This window comes from Nerophis ophidion, linkage group LG02 (genome assembly GCF_033978795.1).
Source record: "Nerophis ophidion isolate RoL-2023_Sa linkage group LG02, RoL_Noph_v1.0, whole genome shotgun sequence".
Taxonomy (NCBI): Eukaryota; Metazoa; Chordata; class Actinopteri; order Syngnathiformes; family Syngnathidae; genus Nerophis; species Nerophis ophidion.
The window spans coordinates 67,007,888-67,029,443 of record NC_084612.1 but is presented as its reverse complement, the minus strand read 5'-3'; the positions used below and the strand labels follow the sequence as shown (position 1 = coordinate 67,029,443).

Sequence of the window (21,556 nt, the reverse complement as noted above, 5' to 3'; positions counted from 1 at the left end):
TGATATGTTGTTTTTTTTGCATGTGCTTTTGCACAAAAAAAGGAAAAATAAATGTTTTCACAAAGTGAAGTTAATTATATTTATATAGCACTTTTTCTCTAATGACTCAAAGCGCTTTACACAGTGAAACCCGATATCTAATTTTTACATTTAAACCAGTGTGGGTGGCACTGGGAGCAGATGGGTAAAGTGTCTTGCCCAAGGACACAGCGGCAGTGACTAGAATGGCGGAAGCGGGGATCGAACCTGGAACGGCGTGGCGCAGTGGTAGAGTGGCCGTGCGCAACCCGGGGGCCCCTGGTTCAGATCCCACCTGGAACCAACCTCGTAACGTCCGTTGTGTCCTGAGCAAGACACTTCACCCTTGCTCCTGATGGGTGCTGGTTGGCCTTGCATGGCAGCTCCCTCCATCAGTGTGTGAATGTGTGTGTGAATGGGTAAATGTGGAAGTAGTGTCAAAGCGCTTTGAGTACCTTGAAGGTAGAAAAGCGCTATACAAGTACAACCCATTTATCATTTATTTATAACCCTCAAATTGCTGGCACGGCCGCTCTACCAACCGAGCTATACCACCCCAGCAAATATGTGTTTATTTCAGTGCTCTGTTATAAACCTCCATTCTATCCATCCCATTCCATCCATTTTCTACCGCTTATTCCCTTTCGGGGTCGCGGGGGGCGCTGGCGCCTATCTCAGCTACAATCGGGCCGAAGGCAGGGTACACCCTGGACAAGTCGCCACCTCATCGCAGGGCCAACACAGATAGACAGACAACATTCACACTAACATTCACACACTAGGGCCAATTTAGTGTTGCCAATCAACCTATCCCCAGGTGCATGTCTTTGTAAGTGGGAGGAAGCCGGAGTACCCGGAGGGAACCCACGCATTCACGGGGAGAACATGCAAACTCCACACAGAAAGATCCCGAGCCTGGATTTGAACCCAGGACTGCAGGAACTTCGTATTGTGAGGCAGACACACTAACCCCTCTCCCACCGTGAAGCCTCCATTCTATCCTTATTATGTGAATCCTCTAATTTCACCTATTTGGGGTAAAAATGTTTTTTGCAAACCAGTAATTGTAGTCTGCAAATTATATGTTGTTGTTGAGTGTCGGTGTTGTCTAGACCAGTGGTTCTGAAATGGGGGTACGCGTATCCCTGGGGGTACTTGAAGGTATGCCAAGCGGGACGTGAGATTTTTAGAAAATATTCTAAAATGAGCAACAATTCAAAAATCCTTTATACATATATTTATTGAATAATACTTCAACAAAATATGAATGTAAGTTCATAAACTGTGAAAATAAATTCAACAATGCAATATTCAGTGTTGACGGCTAGTTTTTTTGTGGACATGTTCCATAAATAATGATGGTAAAGATTTATTTTTTTGTGAAGAAATGTTTAGAATTAAGTTGATGAATCCAGATGGATCTCTATTACAATCCCCAAAGAGGGCACTTTAAGTTGATGTTTACTTCTATGTGTAGAAATGTATGTATAATTGAATCACTTGTTTATTTTTCAACAAGTTTTTAGTTAATTTTATATCTTTTTTATAATAGTTCAAGAAAGACCACTACAAATGAGCAATATTTTGCACTGTTATACAATCTAATAAATCAGAAACTGACAAAATGGTGTTGTATTTTACTTCTTTAGCTTTCTTTTTTTTTTAACCAAAAATGCTTTGCTCTGATTAGGGGGTACTTGAATTAAAAAAATGTTCACAGGGGGTACATCACTGAAAAAAGGTTGAGAACCACTGGTCTAGAGCAACCATGTAATACTCTCCCATATCAGTAGGTGGCTGCCTGTAGCTAATTGCTTTGTAGATGTTGGAAACGGCAGGAGGCAGTGTGAAGTTAAAAAAGGTATTTAATGCTTAAACAAAAAAATAAACAAAAGGTGAATTGGCCATTTTTAAACTTTCACCATTTCCACATTTTTCAACGAATTTAAATAATTCCACCCTTAACATATTCCATGCATCGTAGACATTCAAACTCAAATTTTTTCAAGTTCAAAAAAATTCCAGGAATTCCCAGAATTGCCGTTTTTTTCAAACCCTTTTTTCAAACCCTTTTTTCACCCTATTTTCACCCGTTTTTCTGTCGACTACACCTTTCACATTTTTCAACCCACTTCAACCGTTCCACCGTCAAATCATTCCTCTTAATCAGGACAAAAAAATTAAGTTGTTTTTAAACAGGAAAAAGTACATTTTTTTCCGAAATTCCAGGAATTCCGTAAATACATTTCTCAATTAAAAATGTTACTACTTCAACATTTTTTGACAAATTAGCAACATTCTAACACCAACCTTCAAAACTTATTCAAAACATTATGTTGTCTGTCTATCTGTGTTGGCCCTGCGATGAGGTGGCGACTTGTCCAGGGTGTACCCTGCCTTCCGCCCGATTGTAGCTGAGATAGGCGCCAGCGCCCCCCGCGACCCCGAAAGGGAATAAGCGGTAGAAAATGGATGGATGGATTATTTTTTTTTGCATTTTCCCAAAAAATCCTTCTTTTCCAAAATTCCCAAATTTCCATGAAATTCCCATTGAAAAGAATGGGTAATTTTTCAAAATTAAACAACGTCCACATTTTTCATCCGATTCAAACCGTTCCAACTTCAAAATATTCATCATGTTCAGGAATTATGAGCTTACTTTCAACAATTTAAAAAAAAATTCCGGTTTTCCTACAATTCTCAGTTTTTAGGGACTTTTGCCACATTCAAAATGAATGGGACATTTTTCACTCTTCCACAACTCCCACATTTTTCAACCTTTTCAAACAATTCAAAATTCCAACTAACACTTTCCCAAGTTCCAAACCAAATTCCCTTTTTTCTGGAAACTTAAATTCTTCATCATTGAACCTATTCTTACATTCATACTACATTCTATCAGCATTTCAGTTCAACTTCAGCATTGAAGCATTCACATGCAATTCCTTCAGTTATTGCTTCTTCTAGTTTAATATGTTATATCTAAAAAAGCATGAACACCAGAGCATAACAGAAATTACAGCCACAAGAGTAAAACAAATCAAAACCGTTTTCAAAGCATGCATTTCATCCGTTCACAACGAGAAAAATGTATATTTTTAGGTGCTTTTCTGTAGATTTGGACTAAAAGCTGTTACACGCTAAAACAATGCTGGGTTATTTTGAGAACCCAATTCATGAGTTGCAAGTGTTGGGTTAAAATTGTGAGTTATTTTTAGGAAAAGCAATCCATTTTGGGGTTCTATGGGTATTATTTTAACTCAATTTATGGGTTTTCAAACCTATGAACCATTTTTGGGTTATTTTTAAACAAGTAACGCATTTTTGGGTAAAAGGCTTTTTTATTATTAAAAAGGTACTTTTTTCTTGAAAGGAAATGTATTAAGATTTATTCTCATTAGCATTATTTACAATCAGGCATCTCATGCAGATGAAAATATTTGAGCATGCTGTATAGAACTACTAATGTCATGATCCGTCATGTTTAGTTTTTGAGTCCCTCAGTTCCTGTTTTGAGCACCCCTGGGTTTGTGTTTTAGTTGCCATGATTGCAAATTATTTTCACCTGCCTCTGATTAGTGTTCGGGACGCTCACCTGCACTAATCAGAGAGCTACTTATTCCCTGCTTTTCGCCAACACTCAGTCTGGCTTTCTTATTTTCTTCCACGCAACAGTTATGACGGCTACTAATTTAAGTTAAAGTTATAATACCAAAGATTGTAACACACACACTAGGTGTGGCAAAATTATTCTCTGCATTTGACCCATCACCTTTGAAGACACCTGGGAGGTGAGGGGAGCAGTGGGCAGCAGCGGTGGCTGCGCCGTGGAATCATTTTTGGTGATTTAACCCCCAATTCCAACCCTTGATGATGAGTGCCAAGCAGGGAGGTAAAGAATCACATTTTTATACTCTTTGGTATGACTCGGCTGGGGTTTGAAGTTGAACTCACAACCTACCGATCTCAGGACGGACACTCTAACCACAAGGCCACTGAATTTGATTCCTGAGCAAAGTTTTGCCATTTTGTTTGCGTGTTTACATGTTAAGCTGTTCTTGTTCGCTATTCACTTAGCTTCCCGTGCTATCGGAACGCTAGTGCTCTTTTGTTTGTATCTCGCATTAATTTATGGACAATAAATAATTTCCTTACCTGCACCTTGCCTCCGGAGTACCATCTGCATCCTGGGAGAACAATCCACACAAAAAAATGACCATACACAACAATTCTTGTAAAAAAAAATTCCCTCATATCTTGGTTTTGATTATATTTTAATGGAATAACAATATGTTTGATCAGTGGTTGGGAAGTAGTATGACAAACCAGCAGTAAAATTGATAGTTTTTAACCAACTATTGGGTCAAGGAGCGCTAAATTGCGCAACCCAATAGTTGGGTTTGGGATAACCCAACATTGTAGTGAGCATAACTCAGCTTTTGTGTTAAATAAATTCAACCAAATTGTTTGGTTGGAATAACCCAAAATTAGGTTATCATAACTCAAGTCTTTGGTTAAATAATTTAACGCAAAAGTTGGGTTGAAAAAATGTACCCAAATTGTTAAAGGCCTACTGAAACCCACTACTACCAACCACGCAGTCTCATAGTTTATATATCAATGAGGAAATATTAACATTGCAACACATGCCAATACGGCCGGTTTAGTTTTTTAAATTGCAATTTTAAATTTCGCGCGGAAGTATCATGCTAAAACGTCGCGGTATGATGACGCGTGCGCGTGATGTCACGCATTGTAGAGGACTTTTTGGTCCAGCACCGTTCACAGCTGTAAGTTGTCTCTTTCCATCGCATAATTCCAAAGTATTATGGACATCTGTGTTGCTGAATCTTTTGCAATTTGTTCAATTGATAATGGAGACGTCAAAGAAGAAAGATGTAGGTGGGAAGCGGTGTATTGCGGCCGCCTTTAGCAACACAAACACAGCCGGTGTTTCCTTGTTTACATTCCCGAAAGATGACGGTAAAGCTTTACTATGGAACAGAGCGGTCAAGCGAACATGGTTCCCTACCACATGTTAACCGGCAGGTTTCGGTGAGAAAATTGTGGTAATAAGTCAGCTTTTACCATAGACATGAGCGGAGAGCTTGCGTCGTTCCTCCTGCACCTGCCAAAGAGGCAGCTGCGACTCTCTTGCCTCCTCCCACTGGCCGCCCCCGACCGTCGGATGCTTCCACCGTGGAGGAGGGAAAAAAAAAAAAAAATCTCAGCCCAGCCCCAACGGCTTCTTTCGCCTCTTCGAGAAATGTGGCTTCCCTCGGAGACACTGGCGGTCACCACACCCGTGGCCACACCCTTCTGACTTTCAGGTTGTAGAGGTACGACAATATAATCTCACTAAAACACTAGTAACACAGTAAGCAGATAAGGACGGTGTGGCGCAGTGGGAGAGTGGCCGTGCGCAACCCGAGGGTCCCTGGTTCAATTCCCACCTAGTACCAACCTTGTCATGTCGGTTGTGTCCTGAGCAAGACACTTCACCCTTGCTCCTGATGGGTGCTGGTTAGCGCCTTGCATGGCAGCTCCCTCCATCAGTGTGGGAATGTGTATGAGAATGGGTAAATGTGGAAGTAGTGTCAAAGCGCTTTGAGTACCTTGAAGGTAGAAAAGCGCTATACAAGTACAACCCATTTATAAGGGATTTTCCAGAATTATCCTAGTAAATTTGTCTAATAACATCTGAATCGCTCTGCCGTCTAGTTTTTTTTTTCCTAGTCCTTCATTCTCACTTTTCTCATCCACAAATATTTCATCCTCGCTCAAATTAATGGAGAAATCGTCGCTTTCTCGGTCCGAATCGCCCTCGCTGCTGGTGGCCATGATTGTAAAAAAATGTGAGGATGTGAGGAACTCCACAACCCGTGATGTCACGCGCACATCGTCTGCTACTTCCGGTACAGGCAAGGCTTTTTTATCAGCGACCAAAAGTTGCAAACTTTATCGTCGAAGTTCTCTACTAAATCCTTTCAGCAAAAATATGGCAATATCGCGAAATGATGAAGTATGACACATAGAATGGACCTGCTATCCCCATTTGAATAAGAAAATCTCATTTCAGTAGGCCTTTAAGTTAAAATAACTCACATAAGGGGTGTTGTCCTTTTCTGATTAAAATTTGTTGTTTTTTTACCCCAACATTTTGTAGTGTGTACTAATCTATAGTTGTATCTCCTTTTACCGCACGTCCTTTAGATGTCCGCCGATTTTGAGCGGCGTCTATCCTGAAGGTGAGCAGCACTACTTCTGCAGACTGCTTCAGCATGGCCACAGGAATCGCAGCATGGCTCCCGTTCGCCCGGGCAGCCGCCATCGGCTGGATGCCCGTGGCCAGCTGCCCCATGCCCGTGGCGCCGAGGGACAACTGTCGCCGACAAGACGAGCTCATCGTCCTCAACGTCAGCGGCCGTCGCTTTCAAACCTGGAGGACCACTCTGGACCGTTACCCCGACACCCTGCTCGGAAGTTCCGAGAAAGACTTCTTCTACAACGAGGAAGCGAAGGAGTACTTCTTCGATCGGGACCCCGATGCGTTCAGGAGCATCCTCAACTTCTACAGGACGGGGAAGCTCCACTACCCTCGCCATGAGTGCATCTCGGCCTACGACGAGGAGCTGACCTTCTTCGGCATCATCCCCGAGATCATTGGGGACTGCTGCTACGAAGAGTACAAAGACAGGAAGCGGGAGAACCTGGAACGGCTCCAGGATGACCAGGAGGAAAATAAAGACCTTAAGCTCCCCAACATGAACTTCAGGGAGACCATGTGGAGGGCCTTTGAGAACCCGCACACATCCACCATGGCCCTGGTCTTCTACTACGTCACCGGGTTTTTCATCGCCATCTCCGTCATCACCAACGTGGTGGAGACCGTGCCATGCGGTCTCACCTCCGCCCAGAAAGACATGCCTTGTGGCGAGCGCTACACGGTGGCGTTCTTCTGCATGGACACCGCCTGTGTCATGATCTTCACAGTGGAGTACCTGCTCCGCCTGTTCGCCGCGCCGAGCCGCTACCGCTTCATGCGCTCCGTGATGAGCATCATCGACGTGGTGGCCATATTGCCGTACTACATCGGCTTGGTGATGACCAACAACGAGGACGTGAGCGGCGCCTTCGTCACGCTGCGAGTGTTCCGCGTCTTTCGCATCTTTAAGTTCTCGCGGCACTCGCAGGGCCTGCGCATCCTGGGTTACACCCTCAAGAGCTGCGCTTCGGAACTGGGCTTCCTCCTCTTCTCGCTCACCATGGCCATCATCATCTTTGCTACCGTCATGTTCTACGCCGAAAAGGGATCCAGCTCCAGCAAGTTCACCAGCATCCCAGCTTCCTTCTGGTACACTATTGTTACCATGACGACACTGGGGTAAGTCATGGACAAACACACACGGTAACACTTAAGCATGGGGAACATATTCACCATTATTTAGTTGCTTATTAACATGCAAATTAGTAACATGTTGGCTCTTAATTAGTCATTATTAAGTACTTATAATGCCTTATTCTGCGTGGCCTTATTATACAACCCATAAGCCATTAACTAAGAGTCTTCCCTCAATAACTTCAGAAATATTGCTTATTAGAAACCCTCACCCTAACCCTTACCCTTATACAGTGGGGCAAAAAAAAGTATTTAGTCAGCCACCGATTGTGCAAATTCTCCCACTTAAAATGATGACAGAGGTCTGTAATTTTCATCAAAGGTGCACTTCAACTGTGAGAGACAGAATGTGAAAAAAAAATCCAGGAATTCACATTGTAGGAATTTTGAAAAAATTATTTGTAAATTATCGTGTAAAATAAGTATTTGGTCAACCATTCAAAGCTCTCACTGATGGAAGGAAGTTTTGCCTCAAAATCTCACGATACATGGCCCCATTCATTCTATTCCTTAACACGGATCAATCGTCCTGTCCCCTTAGCAGAAAAACAGCCCCAAAGCATAATGTTTCCACCCCCATGCTTCACAGTAGGTATGTTGTTCTTGGGATGCAACTCAGTATTCTTCTTCCTCCAAACACGACGAGTTGAGTTTATACCAAAATGGATACATTGATGATACAGCAGAGGATTGGGAGAATGTCATGTGGTCAGATGAAACCAAAATAGAACTTTTTGGTATAAACTCAACTCGTCGTGTTTGGAGGAAGAAGAATACTGAGTTGCATCCCAAGAACACCATACCTACTGTGAAGCATGGGGGTGGAAACATCATGCTTTGGGGCTGTTTTTCTGCTAAGGGGACTGGACGATTGATCCGTGTTAAGGAAAGAATGAATGTGGCCATGTATCGTGAGATTTTGAGCCAAAACCTCCTTCCATCAGTGAGAGCTTTGAATGGTTGACCAAATACTTATTTTCCACCATAATTTACAAATAAATTCTTTAAAGTTCCTACAATGTGAATTCCTGGATTTTGTTTCCACATTCTGTCTCTCACAGTTGAAGTGTACCTATGATGAAAATTACAGACCTCCGTCATCATTTTAAGTGGGAGAACTTGCACAATTGGTGGCTGACTAAATACTTTTTTTCCCCACTGTATGTTCCCCTAGTGTCCAAATATCTCTAAATTAAGTATTTGTTACTTAGAATATGGTCCCCATACTAAATGGTGTTACTGAAACATTTCCATCATACTTCACTTCCTTGTAAAAGACAGGCTTGTGTCATGCCAATAAGTGTCTCAAAGTTGGAGTTTTTCCTTGCCTCCATCTAAAATGATGGCCTACTGATTGAGAGTTCATATTTTTTTGGTTTAAAAAAGTCGAATCTTGAGTCTGTGGCTTTAAAATGCCTAAACTCCTGCGTCCAGATTATATTTTAAGTATGTATGATATGGAACTTTTAAGGTATGATTACTAGGGGTGTAACGGTACGTGTATTTGTATTGAACCGTTTCGTTATGTGGGTTTCAGTTCGGTATGGGGGTGTACCGAACGAGTTTCTAAGCTAAAGTCTTAACAAGCTGCTTTGCTTGTTCTGCCTCTGTCTCAGCACCCAGCATTGTCCCACCCACACAACCATCTGATTGGTTACATATATAGCGGTAACAGCCAATCAGCAGTGTGTATTCAGAGCGGTAACAGCCACTCAGCAGTTCGTATTCAGAGCGCATGTAGTATATGCTTCAGCATCGAGCAGATAGGTGTTTAGCGGCAGCGTACTCTCCCCAAATGAAAATAAACACCTCACTATGAGCCCATTGACCTTCTAGAAACTTAAACTGCAGCTCAGCTCGCTCGCAGTTCTGGCTTGAGGTGAAGGCTAATTAGCTTTTAGCGTAACGTTAGCTCATTTTGCGGTGTGTGTGTGTGTGTGTGTGTGTGTGTGTGTGTTTTACGGACAGAAACGCTTTGAATGGCAGGGTCCCTGCTATCACATGTTGATAAAAATATAACATTTCAATAAATGTAAAAATTGTGATAAATTAAGCATGATGAGTTGACTTGAAACTGTTTAATGTTGCAGTTTTTATATGTAGAAGAAAAGTTTTGTCATTTTATTTAATCTGAGCAACAATTTGAAGCAGTTTAGTGTTGATTAACGTGGGCTGAATTATTATAGTGTTCCCATTTTCAAAAGGATAAAGCCATTGTTTACAAATTTGGTAAATAAATAACCAAACAGTTTATATTTTCTTGTTTTCTTACTGTACCGAAAATGAACCGAACCGTGACCTCTAAACCGAGGAACGTACCGAACCGAAATTTTTGTGTACCATTACAACCTTAATGATTACCTTACAATAGATATTTTTTCTTCTATAAAACGTCATCCAATAGTTGTTTTTGCCAAAGTCCTTAACTCATTCACTAGCATTGAATTAAACCATAAAGGTTTATTGAATTAACAGTCCTTCTTTTTTATCGTGGTAATATGTCTCTGTTTTATTCAGTCATTTCTGAACTAGCATTTATTGGACTATTTATGTCTACCACGGTCTGGAATAGAAAAAACAACCAACTGCTTTGCGAGGAATTGTTTTAAAGGCACCATAAAGTAAAAAAAAAAGAGCACTGTGTTTAGAGCCTGGAGGCAAATACTCCCAGGAGGTGTCTTCTGTCACATTTATTATGATTCAACGTACTTAATATTTCACAAGCTCATGCGCTGGGTGAGCTTGGCGGCCGTGACCTGCGGGGTGAACGAGAAAGTGTTGCTGAAGTTTCCTGCAACTGAAATGGAATATTAGTCTCTGCAGTTTTTTGGGGGGTGTTTGTGTACATCAAATAAAAAAATCTGTGCCACAAATTGATTTGGCGTTTTGCCCTTGCTCGTAAACACATGATAGTTAGGGATCGGCCGATCAATCGGCCACCGATCAGTATTGGATGATTTTCATGAAAACGTATGTAATTGTCATTGTTGATTAATGTCTTATAAAGTTGATCACAAATGCAGATCCCCTCTGGCTAAAATTGTATTGGTTTTGAATTCCCCGGTTGATCAGCAAGCAGCTAATCGTGCATCTCCATACAAAGTGGGGAAACACTTGTCTAAGTATAAAAATCATCTCCATTTCAGCAAATAAACTGCATTTCTTAGTATCTTAAGTATCAGTATCAAGAATTAGGATGAATTCTATACATGAAGCAGGCATGCTTATAGTTACGCTAACGAGCTGCTAAACTGGCTTGAAACAAAAAAAGAAATAAGTGCTCAGTAAAGTTTTGTCAAGTTTTGTGGTCACGTTCTGTTTGGTTTTGGACTCACTGTGCACTCTTGTTTGTTTTGTCACCATGACAACTCATTAGTTTCACCTGACTCACGCGCCTGATTTGTTTGGACTCACGCACCTGTCAATCGCTGCACCACTATTTAAGCCTGTAGTTGCCAGGCAGTCAGCCTGGCGACATCACCCTCTACACAACCCTTGATACCCGATTGATTACGCGGTCCATGCCATAGTGCTAATGCCGTTGCTCTGTTGGTTTTTGACTTCTTCACGCCACAGTAAGTGTTTCGTTTTTATGTCCACAGTTTAGTAAGTTTTTTAGTTCATGTTTCATGTCGTAAGTTGTTTTTCGGCTCCGCAAAAACAACTTTTTGAGTGATTCATTAAAAGATGTCAGTTCCTTCATGCCATGTCCGGTCCAGTCGATTTGCACCATGGGAAAAAAAACCACCCCATAGTCCAAGTCTTGACAAGCTTAAGAAGTCTACCATATTTTCCGGACCATAGGGCATACCGGAGAAAAAGGCGCATTGCTGATGAATATTCTGTTTTTGATCTTTTTTCATATATTGGGCACACCGGATTATAACACGCATTAAAAGAGTAATTATTCCAGATTATAACACGCATTAAAAGAGTAATTATTTTTTATTTCTAAATTTAAAACAGTTCCTAGTGGTCTACATGACATGTAATGGTGGTTCTTTGATCAAAATGTTGCATCGATTATGTTTTACTGATCATCTTCAAGCCGCTTTCTGACAGTCGCTTCCGGATTTTGTGGGCGGTCTTACTTACGTGGTTCTCATTTGGCACCATCTGGACGTGTGGCACCGAATGGAGATGTTGACATGCGGAGTAAGCACTCTTCATTCTCTAGCAGGTGACTTTTCAAATGATGCTCCTAATTAGCAGTAATGCTATTTTTTTAGCAACACTTTTGGATGGACCCCCAGCTGTTTTGCTTGGGAATTAATTCTTCCTTCATTTGTTACCAGATTCGCACCTTCTTTTTCTCGTATTACCACTCGGACGGCTCCGCTAGCATCACTGCTAATGTTACCCATGCTGCTAACTCTCTGCTCCGCGAGGGCGTATACGTTTGTGACGTATGACGTGACAGTATGTAAGAAGGTGCGCTTGCTGTCTGTGAGAAGGAGACACAAGAAGGAGAAGGAAGAGCGTGTGGTGTATTGTCCGCAGCTAAACGTATACTTGAATACTTGAATATCACGATATAGTCATATTCTATATCGCACAAAGCAAAAACCTGTGATATATCGAGTGTATTGATATATCGCACAGCCCTAATGTGTATGTGTTAATGTACGTATGTACTGTATTTTTGTGCCAAATAAATGTGGGTAAAAGATTATTGATAATACATTAATATAAGACCGGTAAATTTATCATTGTATATAATAATAATGATGATGATAAGAAAGGTAGTTATTTGATTTTTAACTAGCTTTGTAAATAAGTTGCACTTCTGCCCACTCCTTTTTGAATGTGAAAAAACCCAACCATCGTGTGTTTTTATTTCTTATGTGTTTTCATCGTGACAATTTTATTTTTATTTCTGTACCTTAATGTAATGTTTTCCACTTTATTTCCTTTTTTCATAATTTTTTATTTTGCTGTGTTTTTAACAAAATGAACTACTGCTATTACAACTAACTTGTACAAGATATAAAATACAGAATATCAGAAACATTTATGCATCTAGAAAAAAAAATATTTGACATCTTTGACAATCAAAGCATGATCGTAACAAGCCACATTTTTTTGTTGTTAATTTGTGAAACTGCTATCTAAACATGGAAGTGTAGCGCCTCCTCTTAATGCAAGTGCTTTTAAAGCAGGGTTACAAATTCTGTATTCCTACGAAATGCAAAATCTGGCAAGATACAAACGCACTGCAGGTATTTTTTTTTTTAATCGCCTTTAAAGTACTTAAGAGTACTGGAGCCTGAATTGAAAATGCTCCCTAAGTTTCTGGCACGGCCGCTCTACCAACCGAGCATCAAAAACCCCAACCCAGCAAATAGATTGTCTGTCTGATATTTAAAGGGGAACATTATAACAATTTCAGAAGGGTTAAAACCAATAAAAATCAGTTCCCAGTGGCTTATTTTATTTTTAGAAGTTATTTTCAAAATTTTATCTGTCCCGGAATATCCCTAAAAAAAGCTTTAAAGTGCTTGATTTTCGCTATTTGGGAAAGCCACTGTCCATTTTCCTGTGACGTCACATAGCGATTCCAATACAAACAATGGCGAATAGCACAGCAAGATATAGCGACATTGCTCGGATTCAGACTCGGATTTTAAGCGATTCAACAGATTACGCATGTATCGAAACAGATGGTTGGAGTATGGAGGCAGATAGCGAAAACGAAATTGAAGAAGAAACTGAAGCTATTGAGCGAATATCTATTCACGCTATTCGGCCATGCATGTCTGCGTTAGCATCGTCGGTAAAATGTGCAGACCAACCGATCAGGACTTTCGCATTGAAACTGGATCAACTTAAATCTGTCGATTGGTAAGTGTTTGTTTCGCATTAAATGTGGGTGTAAGGAAACGCTGGATGCAAATACAACTACAAATGTACATACAGGTAGCCTAAATAGCATGTTAGCATCGACTAGCTGGCAGTCATGCCGCGACCAAATATGTCTGATTAGCACATAAGTCAATAACATCAACAAAACTCAACTTTGTGATTTCGTTGACTTTATCGTTGGGAATGCATCTGTTTTGAGTGTCGCAGGATATCCAAACATTCTTGTCATCTCTGTGCCATATCTGTCGTAGCATCGCCGGTAAAAACCAAACGAGGGACTTTCGCATCTCTTGACACTGGAGCAACTTAAATCCGTCGATTGCTAAGTGTTTGTTTGGCATTAAATGTGGATGGAGGGAAAGGCTGGATGCGAATATAGCTACAAATGAGGCATAATGCTGCAATATGTACACACAGCTAGCCTAAATAGCATGTTAGCATCGATTAGCATGCCGTGCTAATCAATGCTCTTTCTACGTAAATCTACTTGAATCCGTCCCTGATCGTGTTCTTACACCCTCTGACAACACACCGACGAGGCATAATGTCTCCAAGCTACCGGAAAACAGTCCAAAAAACGGAAAATAACAGAGCTGATTTGACTCGATGCATGTGCCGTGGTAGGGAAAAATGGCTTTGAGTACCGATGTGACGTCACATTCTGACGTCGTCGCTCAGAGAGCGATAAACAGAAAGGCGTTTAATTCGCCAAAATTCACCCATTATGAGTTCTGTAACATCAAGGTACTGTATATATTGGCGCTTACATAGGTCTGGTGATAATGTTCCCTTTTAAAAACTTCATTTGAAAACACCCCAAACAGTATTTTTAGGAAATTACGTTAATACCTCTTGTTTTCATGTTATTTAAACTACCGTATTTCCTTGAATTGCCGCCGGGGCACTAATTAATTTAAAACCTCTTTTCACTCCGGCGTTTACCAAAGGCATGCGGTAAAGGCAAGCATGCGCTAATTCTTTTAAAACCTCTTCTCACTCCGGCGCTAAATTTAGGCCTTGGCTTATAAATTTGAGTGTGATGTAAGGATACCATCATGAAAAGCACATTTAATAAAAAAAACAAAACGTTATTATGGTCTTACCTTTACTCATAAATGAAGTCCATGGGCAGCTCCTTCTGATCAAATGCAGCGATAACTTGTTTATAGAAGTCTTCCTTATCTTTCTTCAGTTTTAAAAGTCTCTCTGTCTCTTTATTTTATTTTTAATTTTATTTAGCCTTTATTTAACCAGGTAAAATCCCACTGAGATCAAAGATCTCTTTTCCAATGGAGATCTTCCTTTATTACCTCCTGCTTTGATTGAAAGTCCAGTTTAGAAAACTGTTTTATTTTAAATATGTAATCCTCCATGTTAGAAGTGCAAGCCAGAGGAAAAAATAAACGATCGCTGCTTACTCTTGCTGCTTGTTGTCACTTCTTCTGCAGCCGAGTAGTCGCAAGAAGGATCACTAGCGCCCACTACCACCAGGAGGCGGGAGTCATTTAATGACTCATATTTGACACACGCAGCTACATTATATTAATAAAACATAGCTGCTTACTGTTTGGACCTTAAATAATACTGAATAGCTCTTAATTTTCTTCCCTTTATGCGATTTCAAATGATTGAAATCAGCCTCCTCCATTTTGAAAATGATGACAGGTGAAGTGTCACTCGTGACGTGACGAGTTTGACCCGGAGGAAATTCTAGGCATATGCTAATTATTTTGCGAAACGAGTTTGACCCGGCGGAAATTCTAGACATGCGCTAATTATTTTGCGAAACGAGTTTGACCCGGCAGTAATTCTAGGCAGGCGCATACTATATATACCCTTCGGCAATTCAAGGAAATATGGAAGTGAAATGGGACCCGTCAATCCGTGAGTTTATCAAAGTGCAGTTTTCGATTATCATCATGGTCATACTAACCGTCGGAAGCTTTACCTTGGTTACTGTTTATTGTTACATCCTTAATTTGCTAGCATAGAATGTTACAACATTACCATTTCTAGTACGCCTGTTTGCCCGTCAAGTGCTTATGCCGTTGCCAATATGTGATGTCACATGCAAGAATGGTATTGAAATTTGGTATGTTTTGATTTTATGTGAATCAGTTTTCGGAAGTACCGATGTTATTCGGTCGGTACCGATAAAAGTTTACAATTCGGTACCCATCCCTATTGTTGGAACAAGTACACTGCACATGCTAATCAATATCCACCTGTGAAAAAAGATCAGCCGAGCGGAGTTCAACATCCACATGTTTACTGCATCCTTTGGTATCCTTCAGCATTGAGCAAAACTAGGTGGAGGTCCAAGTCATTATTTCAGTGTAATCTAGCCCACCAGACGGAGCAATCTGTCACGTTGCGCCTCATTTGGGCCGTAACAAGATGCATGATATAACCTTGTAACTTTTTTTTACAGACCTGGAACCCTCACTCTGTCTGTCCACGGTTATCCATTCTGGAGACCAAATTAACATATTAAAAAAGTCACTAATGACCACCAGACCGGAATCGTTGTGAATTGTAGATAGACTCCCTGGTTGAAGGTCCTAAAAGGCTGCCTGACCTTGCCTGTTCCTCAATATGTGCACTTTTTTGAAATGTCTTTCGAGAGCCTTTTGTATCATACGTGCAGAAAAGACAAAAATGCCAAGGTGAATACATTATGCTAATTGTCATCCCTCAACAATGTGTTTGAGAGAGACAGGGTTTTGTCAGACACATAATGGAGTTTATCTGACAGAAAAATCATCCTCATTGTTAGCCAAGGACATGTTCAACAATAATACTGTGTGTTGGTATTTGATCTACGTTCAAAGCTCAGGCTGAGGAACACGTTTGCTTGAGCTTAGAACCCAAAAATACAGATTTGACATACAGTATTTTTTCGAACTGTGAGGCGCATTTAAAATCCTCTCATTTTCTCAAAAATCATCAGTATGGCATACTTCTGGTTGTGCTTACCGACCTCGAACCAGTATTAAATAGTTCATGGTGTAATGATAAGTGTGACCAGTAGATGGCAGTCATACATAAGAGATACGTGTAGACTGTAATATGAATATGATGGCGGTAAACAACACAAAAACTTTAATTGTTACATTGAGAATATAGAACATTACACACGGCGCTCAAAAATCTGTCAACATGTTTTTAGTACGACTTTGGTAAGGTATGAAGCTGCACGGCTTGATTGTCGGCGCATTAACCATACATGTATTATTATGGTGTGTGTATAAGGACAGCAAAATGGCACCTATTGGCAGACATATCGTATTTCCTTGAATTGCCGCCAGGGCGCTAATTAATGTAAAACCGCTTCTCACTCCTGCGCTTACCAAAGGCATGCGGTAAAAGTAAGCATGCGCTAATTATCTTAAAACCTCTTCTCACTCTGGCACTTACCAAAGGCATGCAGTAAAAATTTGAGTGTGATGTAAGGATACCATCATGAAAAGTAAATTTAATTAAAAAAAAACTTTTTATGGTCTTACCTTTACTTATAAATATGGTCCATGCCAGCTCCTTCTGATCAAAAGCATTGATAACTTGTTTATAGAAGTCTTTCTTCAGTTTTAAAAGTCTCTCTGTCTCGATGGAGATCATCCTTTATTACCTCCTCCAGCACATATCACGTCACTCATTTCACTTCTTCTGCAGCCGAGCAGTCGCAAGAAGGATCACTAGCGCCCTCTACCACCAGGAGGCGGGAGTCATTTAATGACTCATATTTGACAGACGCAGCTACGGTATTGTGACGGTCTCAAGCCGTCGTCTTGCGGGTTCCCAGGACCAGCAAGGAAGGACATGACTTGAGCAGTTCGACTTTGTTTATTTTTCAATAAAACCTTGGTCCAGGTCGCTCTTCCGCCCCTCCTCTCCGCTCGCTCGACGTCTGCTCGTCGCCATCCAGCGTGCCCTGCCTGTCTGTCAGACCGTCGGCTCCACAGGTATATTAATAAAACATAGCTGCTTACTGTTCTTTTTAGCATACTGGTATTCAATAGCTTGGACCTTAAATCTTACTGAATAGCTCTTAATCTTCTTCCCTTTATGCGATTTCAAATTACCAGTATAGAAATGAGCCTCCTCCATTTTGAAAATGCTGATAGGGTAAGTGTCACGAGTTTGACCCGGCGGTAATACTAAGCATGCGCTAAATAATTTGCGAAGCGAGTTTGACCCGGCAGTAATTCAAGGCAGGCGCATACTATACGCCCGGTGGCAAGTCAAGGAAATACGGTATTACCTGGCGTTTGTTTTCGCAATAATATGCAAAACCAACGTTTCTTACCTTCTGGTACCTGCTGATGTGTATTTGGGATCTGCATAAGTCCTGAAAATGTGCGTGAATCCGCCATTGCAGTTCGTGGAGACGCCGTAGTCATAAGCTTCTGCTTTTTCTCTACCTTCTTATGTGTGAAGTGAAGTGAAGTGAAGTGTAGTGAAGTGAATTATATTTATATAGCGCTTTTCTCTAGTGACTCAAAGCGCTTTACATAGTGAAACCCAATATCTAAGTTACATTTTAAACCAGTGTGGGTGGCACTGGGAGCAGGTGGGGGAAAGTGTCTTGCCCAAGGACACAACGGCAGTGACTAGGATGACAGAAGCGGGAATCGAACCTGCAACCCTCAAGTTGCTGGCACGGCCGCTCTATCAACCGAGCTATGCCGCCCCAATGTGACATTAATCTTCCGCTGTTGCTATTTTTAATATAAAGTACCGTAAACTGGAGTGAGTTTACATAATTCACCCACAGAACTTTAGTTATTAGAGGGTTGTGGTCGGATCTTTTTTCACGGGAGACATTTCTTGCCTTGCTGTTGCATTTTTGAGCCACGGAAAAGAAGATCCATCCATCCATCCATCCATCCATCCATCCATCCATCCATCCATTTTGCGGCTTCATTATTGATTTAGGTAATGTCTGAACGTCATTTAAACAGCTAGCGCCATTTTCGGACAATTTTTCGAGTCCCGTCCTTGCACGCTACACCACTACAACAAAGATGACGGGGAGTAGCCGCTGTCGAAGGTTAGCCACGTAAATACGAGCGCCCAGAAAATGGCGCATTCGGAAGCGACTGTCAGGAAGCGGCTTGAAGATGAGCTGTAAAACATAATCTATGCAACATTTTGACCAAAGAACCAAGGATGTCGTTGTGGCTTGTGCAGCCCTTTGAGACACTTGTGATTTAGGGCTGTACAAATAAACACTGATTGATTGATTGACATTACATGTTATGTAGACCAGTGACCCCCAACCTTTTTTGCACCACAGACCGGTTTAATGTAGGCATTATTTTCAGGGACCGACTTTCCACTTTTGTCAGACAAATACAGCAAAAATACCTGCATGAAAAATACAATGAATTAGTGGGAGCCCTGGGCTTGTTTCTTTGGGATGAGATGCAGATGGAAATCAGCCCTTTGGCTAGAATCTGTCACATTTATGTTTTATATATTCAATAATGTGTATTGTATAATGTCACAAAGTTATAAAAAATACAACAAATGGAAAATTCCGATGAGGAGTTTTATTGTACATCTACAAACCGGCTTATTGGTGTGTCTTGTCGAACAGGCGAAATATTAAGAAGAAAAAATGCAGTCGTTTATAAATGACTTAATGTTTCTCTGCAGCCCGGAAGGAAATGCGTCACGGACCGGTACCGATCCCCGGACTGGTGGTTGGAGACCACTGATGTAGACCACAAGATTTAAATTGGTTTTAAATTTAGAAAAAAAATATAATATGGCCCCTTTTAATGCACCTTATAATCCGGTGCACCTTTTGTACGAAAATAGACCTTCTCGTTTTAATCCGGTGCGCTCTGTGGTCCGAAAAATATGGTAATTTCGTTTGGAATTAGCATTCAGCATTTTAAACATATTCCCCGCACTGCCACCTCATAAACTAATAATAATATAAATACCCACAAAGTATTCAGTTTGTATTGCAGTTAGGGGTGTAAAGATACACAAAAATTCCGGTTCGGTACGTACCACGGTTTAGAGGTCACAGTTTGGTTCATTTTCGGTACAGTAAGAAAACAACTAAATATACATTTTTGGGTTATTTATTTACCAAATTTGTAAACAATAGCATAACATGCATATACACACAGAGTCCATTGCCAGGGTTGATGTGGTCAACATATATCAAATAAAAACTAAATAAGATAAGGCTCAGAATGGTTTCTTAACAAAACTTTTCTACATATAAAGTGCTTTTTTTGATTGATTGATTGAGACTTTTATTAGTAGATTGCATAGTACAGTACATATTCCGTACAATTGACCACTAAATGGTAACACCCCAAAAAAGGTATTTAACTTGTTTAAGTCCGGGTACACGTTAATCAACATTAAACTGCCTCAAGTTGTTGCTCAGATTAAATAAAATGACAAAACTTTTCTTCTACATACAAAAAGTGCAATATTTAAACAGTTTCAAGTCAACTCAGCCTCAGATTACCTTTTCTTTCCCCCCCAGCCTGTCTAACTTGGCAGTAAGAGGATATATGGGCTCATTGTTCTTCCACCATAGAAGTGGGTCAAAATCTAATTTTTAATGCAATATGGACTTAAATCTGCTACTTTAAAAACATTTGTTATTGCTTTAGCCCTGCCTGACTCGCCGGGAAAAGGCTGCTTGAATGCGGTGGTGACGTTTCAAATGGGTTAGCATGTGTTATGAGAGTAGAGTATGTGTGTGTGTGGCCCTTTAATATGTGAAGCATGTGAGGTGGCTTCACGGTGGCAGAGGGGTTAGTGCGTCTGCCTCACAATACGAAGGTCCTGCAGTCCTGGGTTCAATTCCAGGCTGAGGATCTTTCTGTGTGGAGTTTGCATGTTCTCCCCGTGAATGCGTGGGTTCCCTCCGGGTACTCCGGCTTCCTCCCACTTCCAAAGACATGCACCTGGGCATAGGTTGATTGGCAACACTAAAATTGGCCCTAGTGTGTGAATGTGAGTGTGAATGTTATCTGTCTATCTGTGTTGGCCCTGCGATGAGGTGGCGACTTGTCCAGGGTGAACCCCGCCTTCCGCCCGATTGTAGCTGAGATAGGCGCCAGCGCCCCCCGCAACCCCGAAAGGGAATAAGCGGTAGAAAATGGATGGATGGATGGGCATGTGAGGTGAGTGTGTGGGCGAGCGAGGTGAGGGAGCGGTAGCGTGAGTGCAGGGAGTGGCGAGCGTTTTGTTGGATTGGCTGTGTGCAAGACCTCAATAAAACTAATCGCCGGACTCTTCATTTACTCTGGAGACCCACTGCTGGGTAGAGTGAAGGGTGTTGCCCCCGGGAATACATCAGCCCTGGAGGAGTGTCTCCCCTGCGCTCCTCGACTACGGTCTGTGAGCCGGAAGCCGGAAAGGTGCAAAACGTTTGTCAGAAGCAGCTGCTGAACAATGTCGGCAAATCTCCGTACTCCATTGTCGTATCCCAAACGGGAGATCTTAACGAGGCAGGAGGGTCTTCCAGCTCTGGATTTTACATGTTGTCTTAGCCCGGTCGCTGCTAGCATGTGTACTCGTTCGGTACACCTCCGAACCGAACCGAAACCCCCGTACCGAAACGGTTCAATACAGATACACATACCGTTAAACTCCTAATTGCAGTGGAACTGTCTTTAACTAAAATATGTTGGTCTTCACCAAGTTCAATTAAATAACAAGCACAAGCACCAAGCTGAGAAAGATGTTAAAAAAAAAACTGCAGTTAGTGTAAATAACAATTATTCACCATGGCTGATGCTTGGATTGAACAGCCTCCCTGATCCATGCACGGATGCTCGCTTGGATTTGGTTACAAATACACGTTTCGGCGGATGCACAAACATTTAGTCTGACATACCATCCGCATCATGTGACCATAGACAGATTAAAGCAACACTTCAGCAAGATATTGTTGCATTTTGATAAAGTTGGAGAGCTGGGGTGAGGCAGATGCAGCAGAAGCTGATAAATCCCAACTAAATCCTTCCCCGAGGCTGTATTTGGGGTTCAGAGACACTCCGTGCTTCTTCATGATGAATGCTGATACAATTATTTTTTTTCTGCCAGATAGCCATATTTAACAGTACCACATGCAAACTGACATCAATAATTTGCTATTTTCACTTTTTTATTGACTTGTATTGTTTTTTTTGTGTGTTTTTTATATTGTGCTATTCCATTCACATGTGCAAAATCTTTATCATAAATTATAGGCTGGATCTCCATACGACAATTGTCAGTAAATATCTGTTTTTACACAAA

General features: G+C 41.1%; 1 protein-coding gene across 2 annotated transcripts in view; it reads left to right on the top strand.

The window, feature by feature from the left end:
• The window catches only part of LOC133544159 (potassium voltage-gated channel subfamily D member 3-like), a 222,655-nt gene that overhangs the window by 580 nt on the left and 200,519 nt on the right, over positions 1-21,556 (top strand). For both annotated transcript variants that reach the window (XM_061889266.1, XM_061889259.1), the window contains exon 2: positions 6,232-7,402. In XM_061889266.1, coding sequence (XP_061745250.1) covers positions 6,300-7,402 — 1,103 coding nt within the window. In that variant the 5' untranslated portion in view covers positions 6,232-6,299. The remainder of the gene's footprint in view (positions 1-6,231; positions 7,403-21,556) is intronic.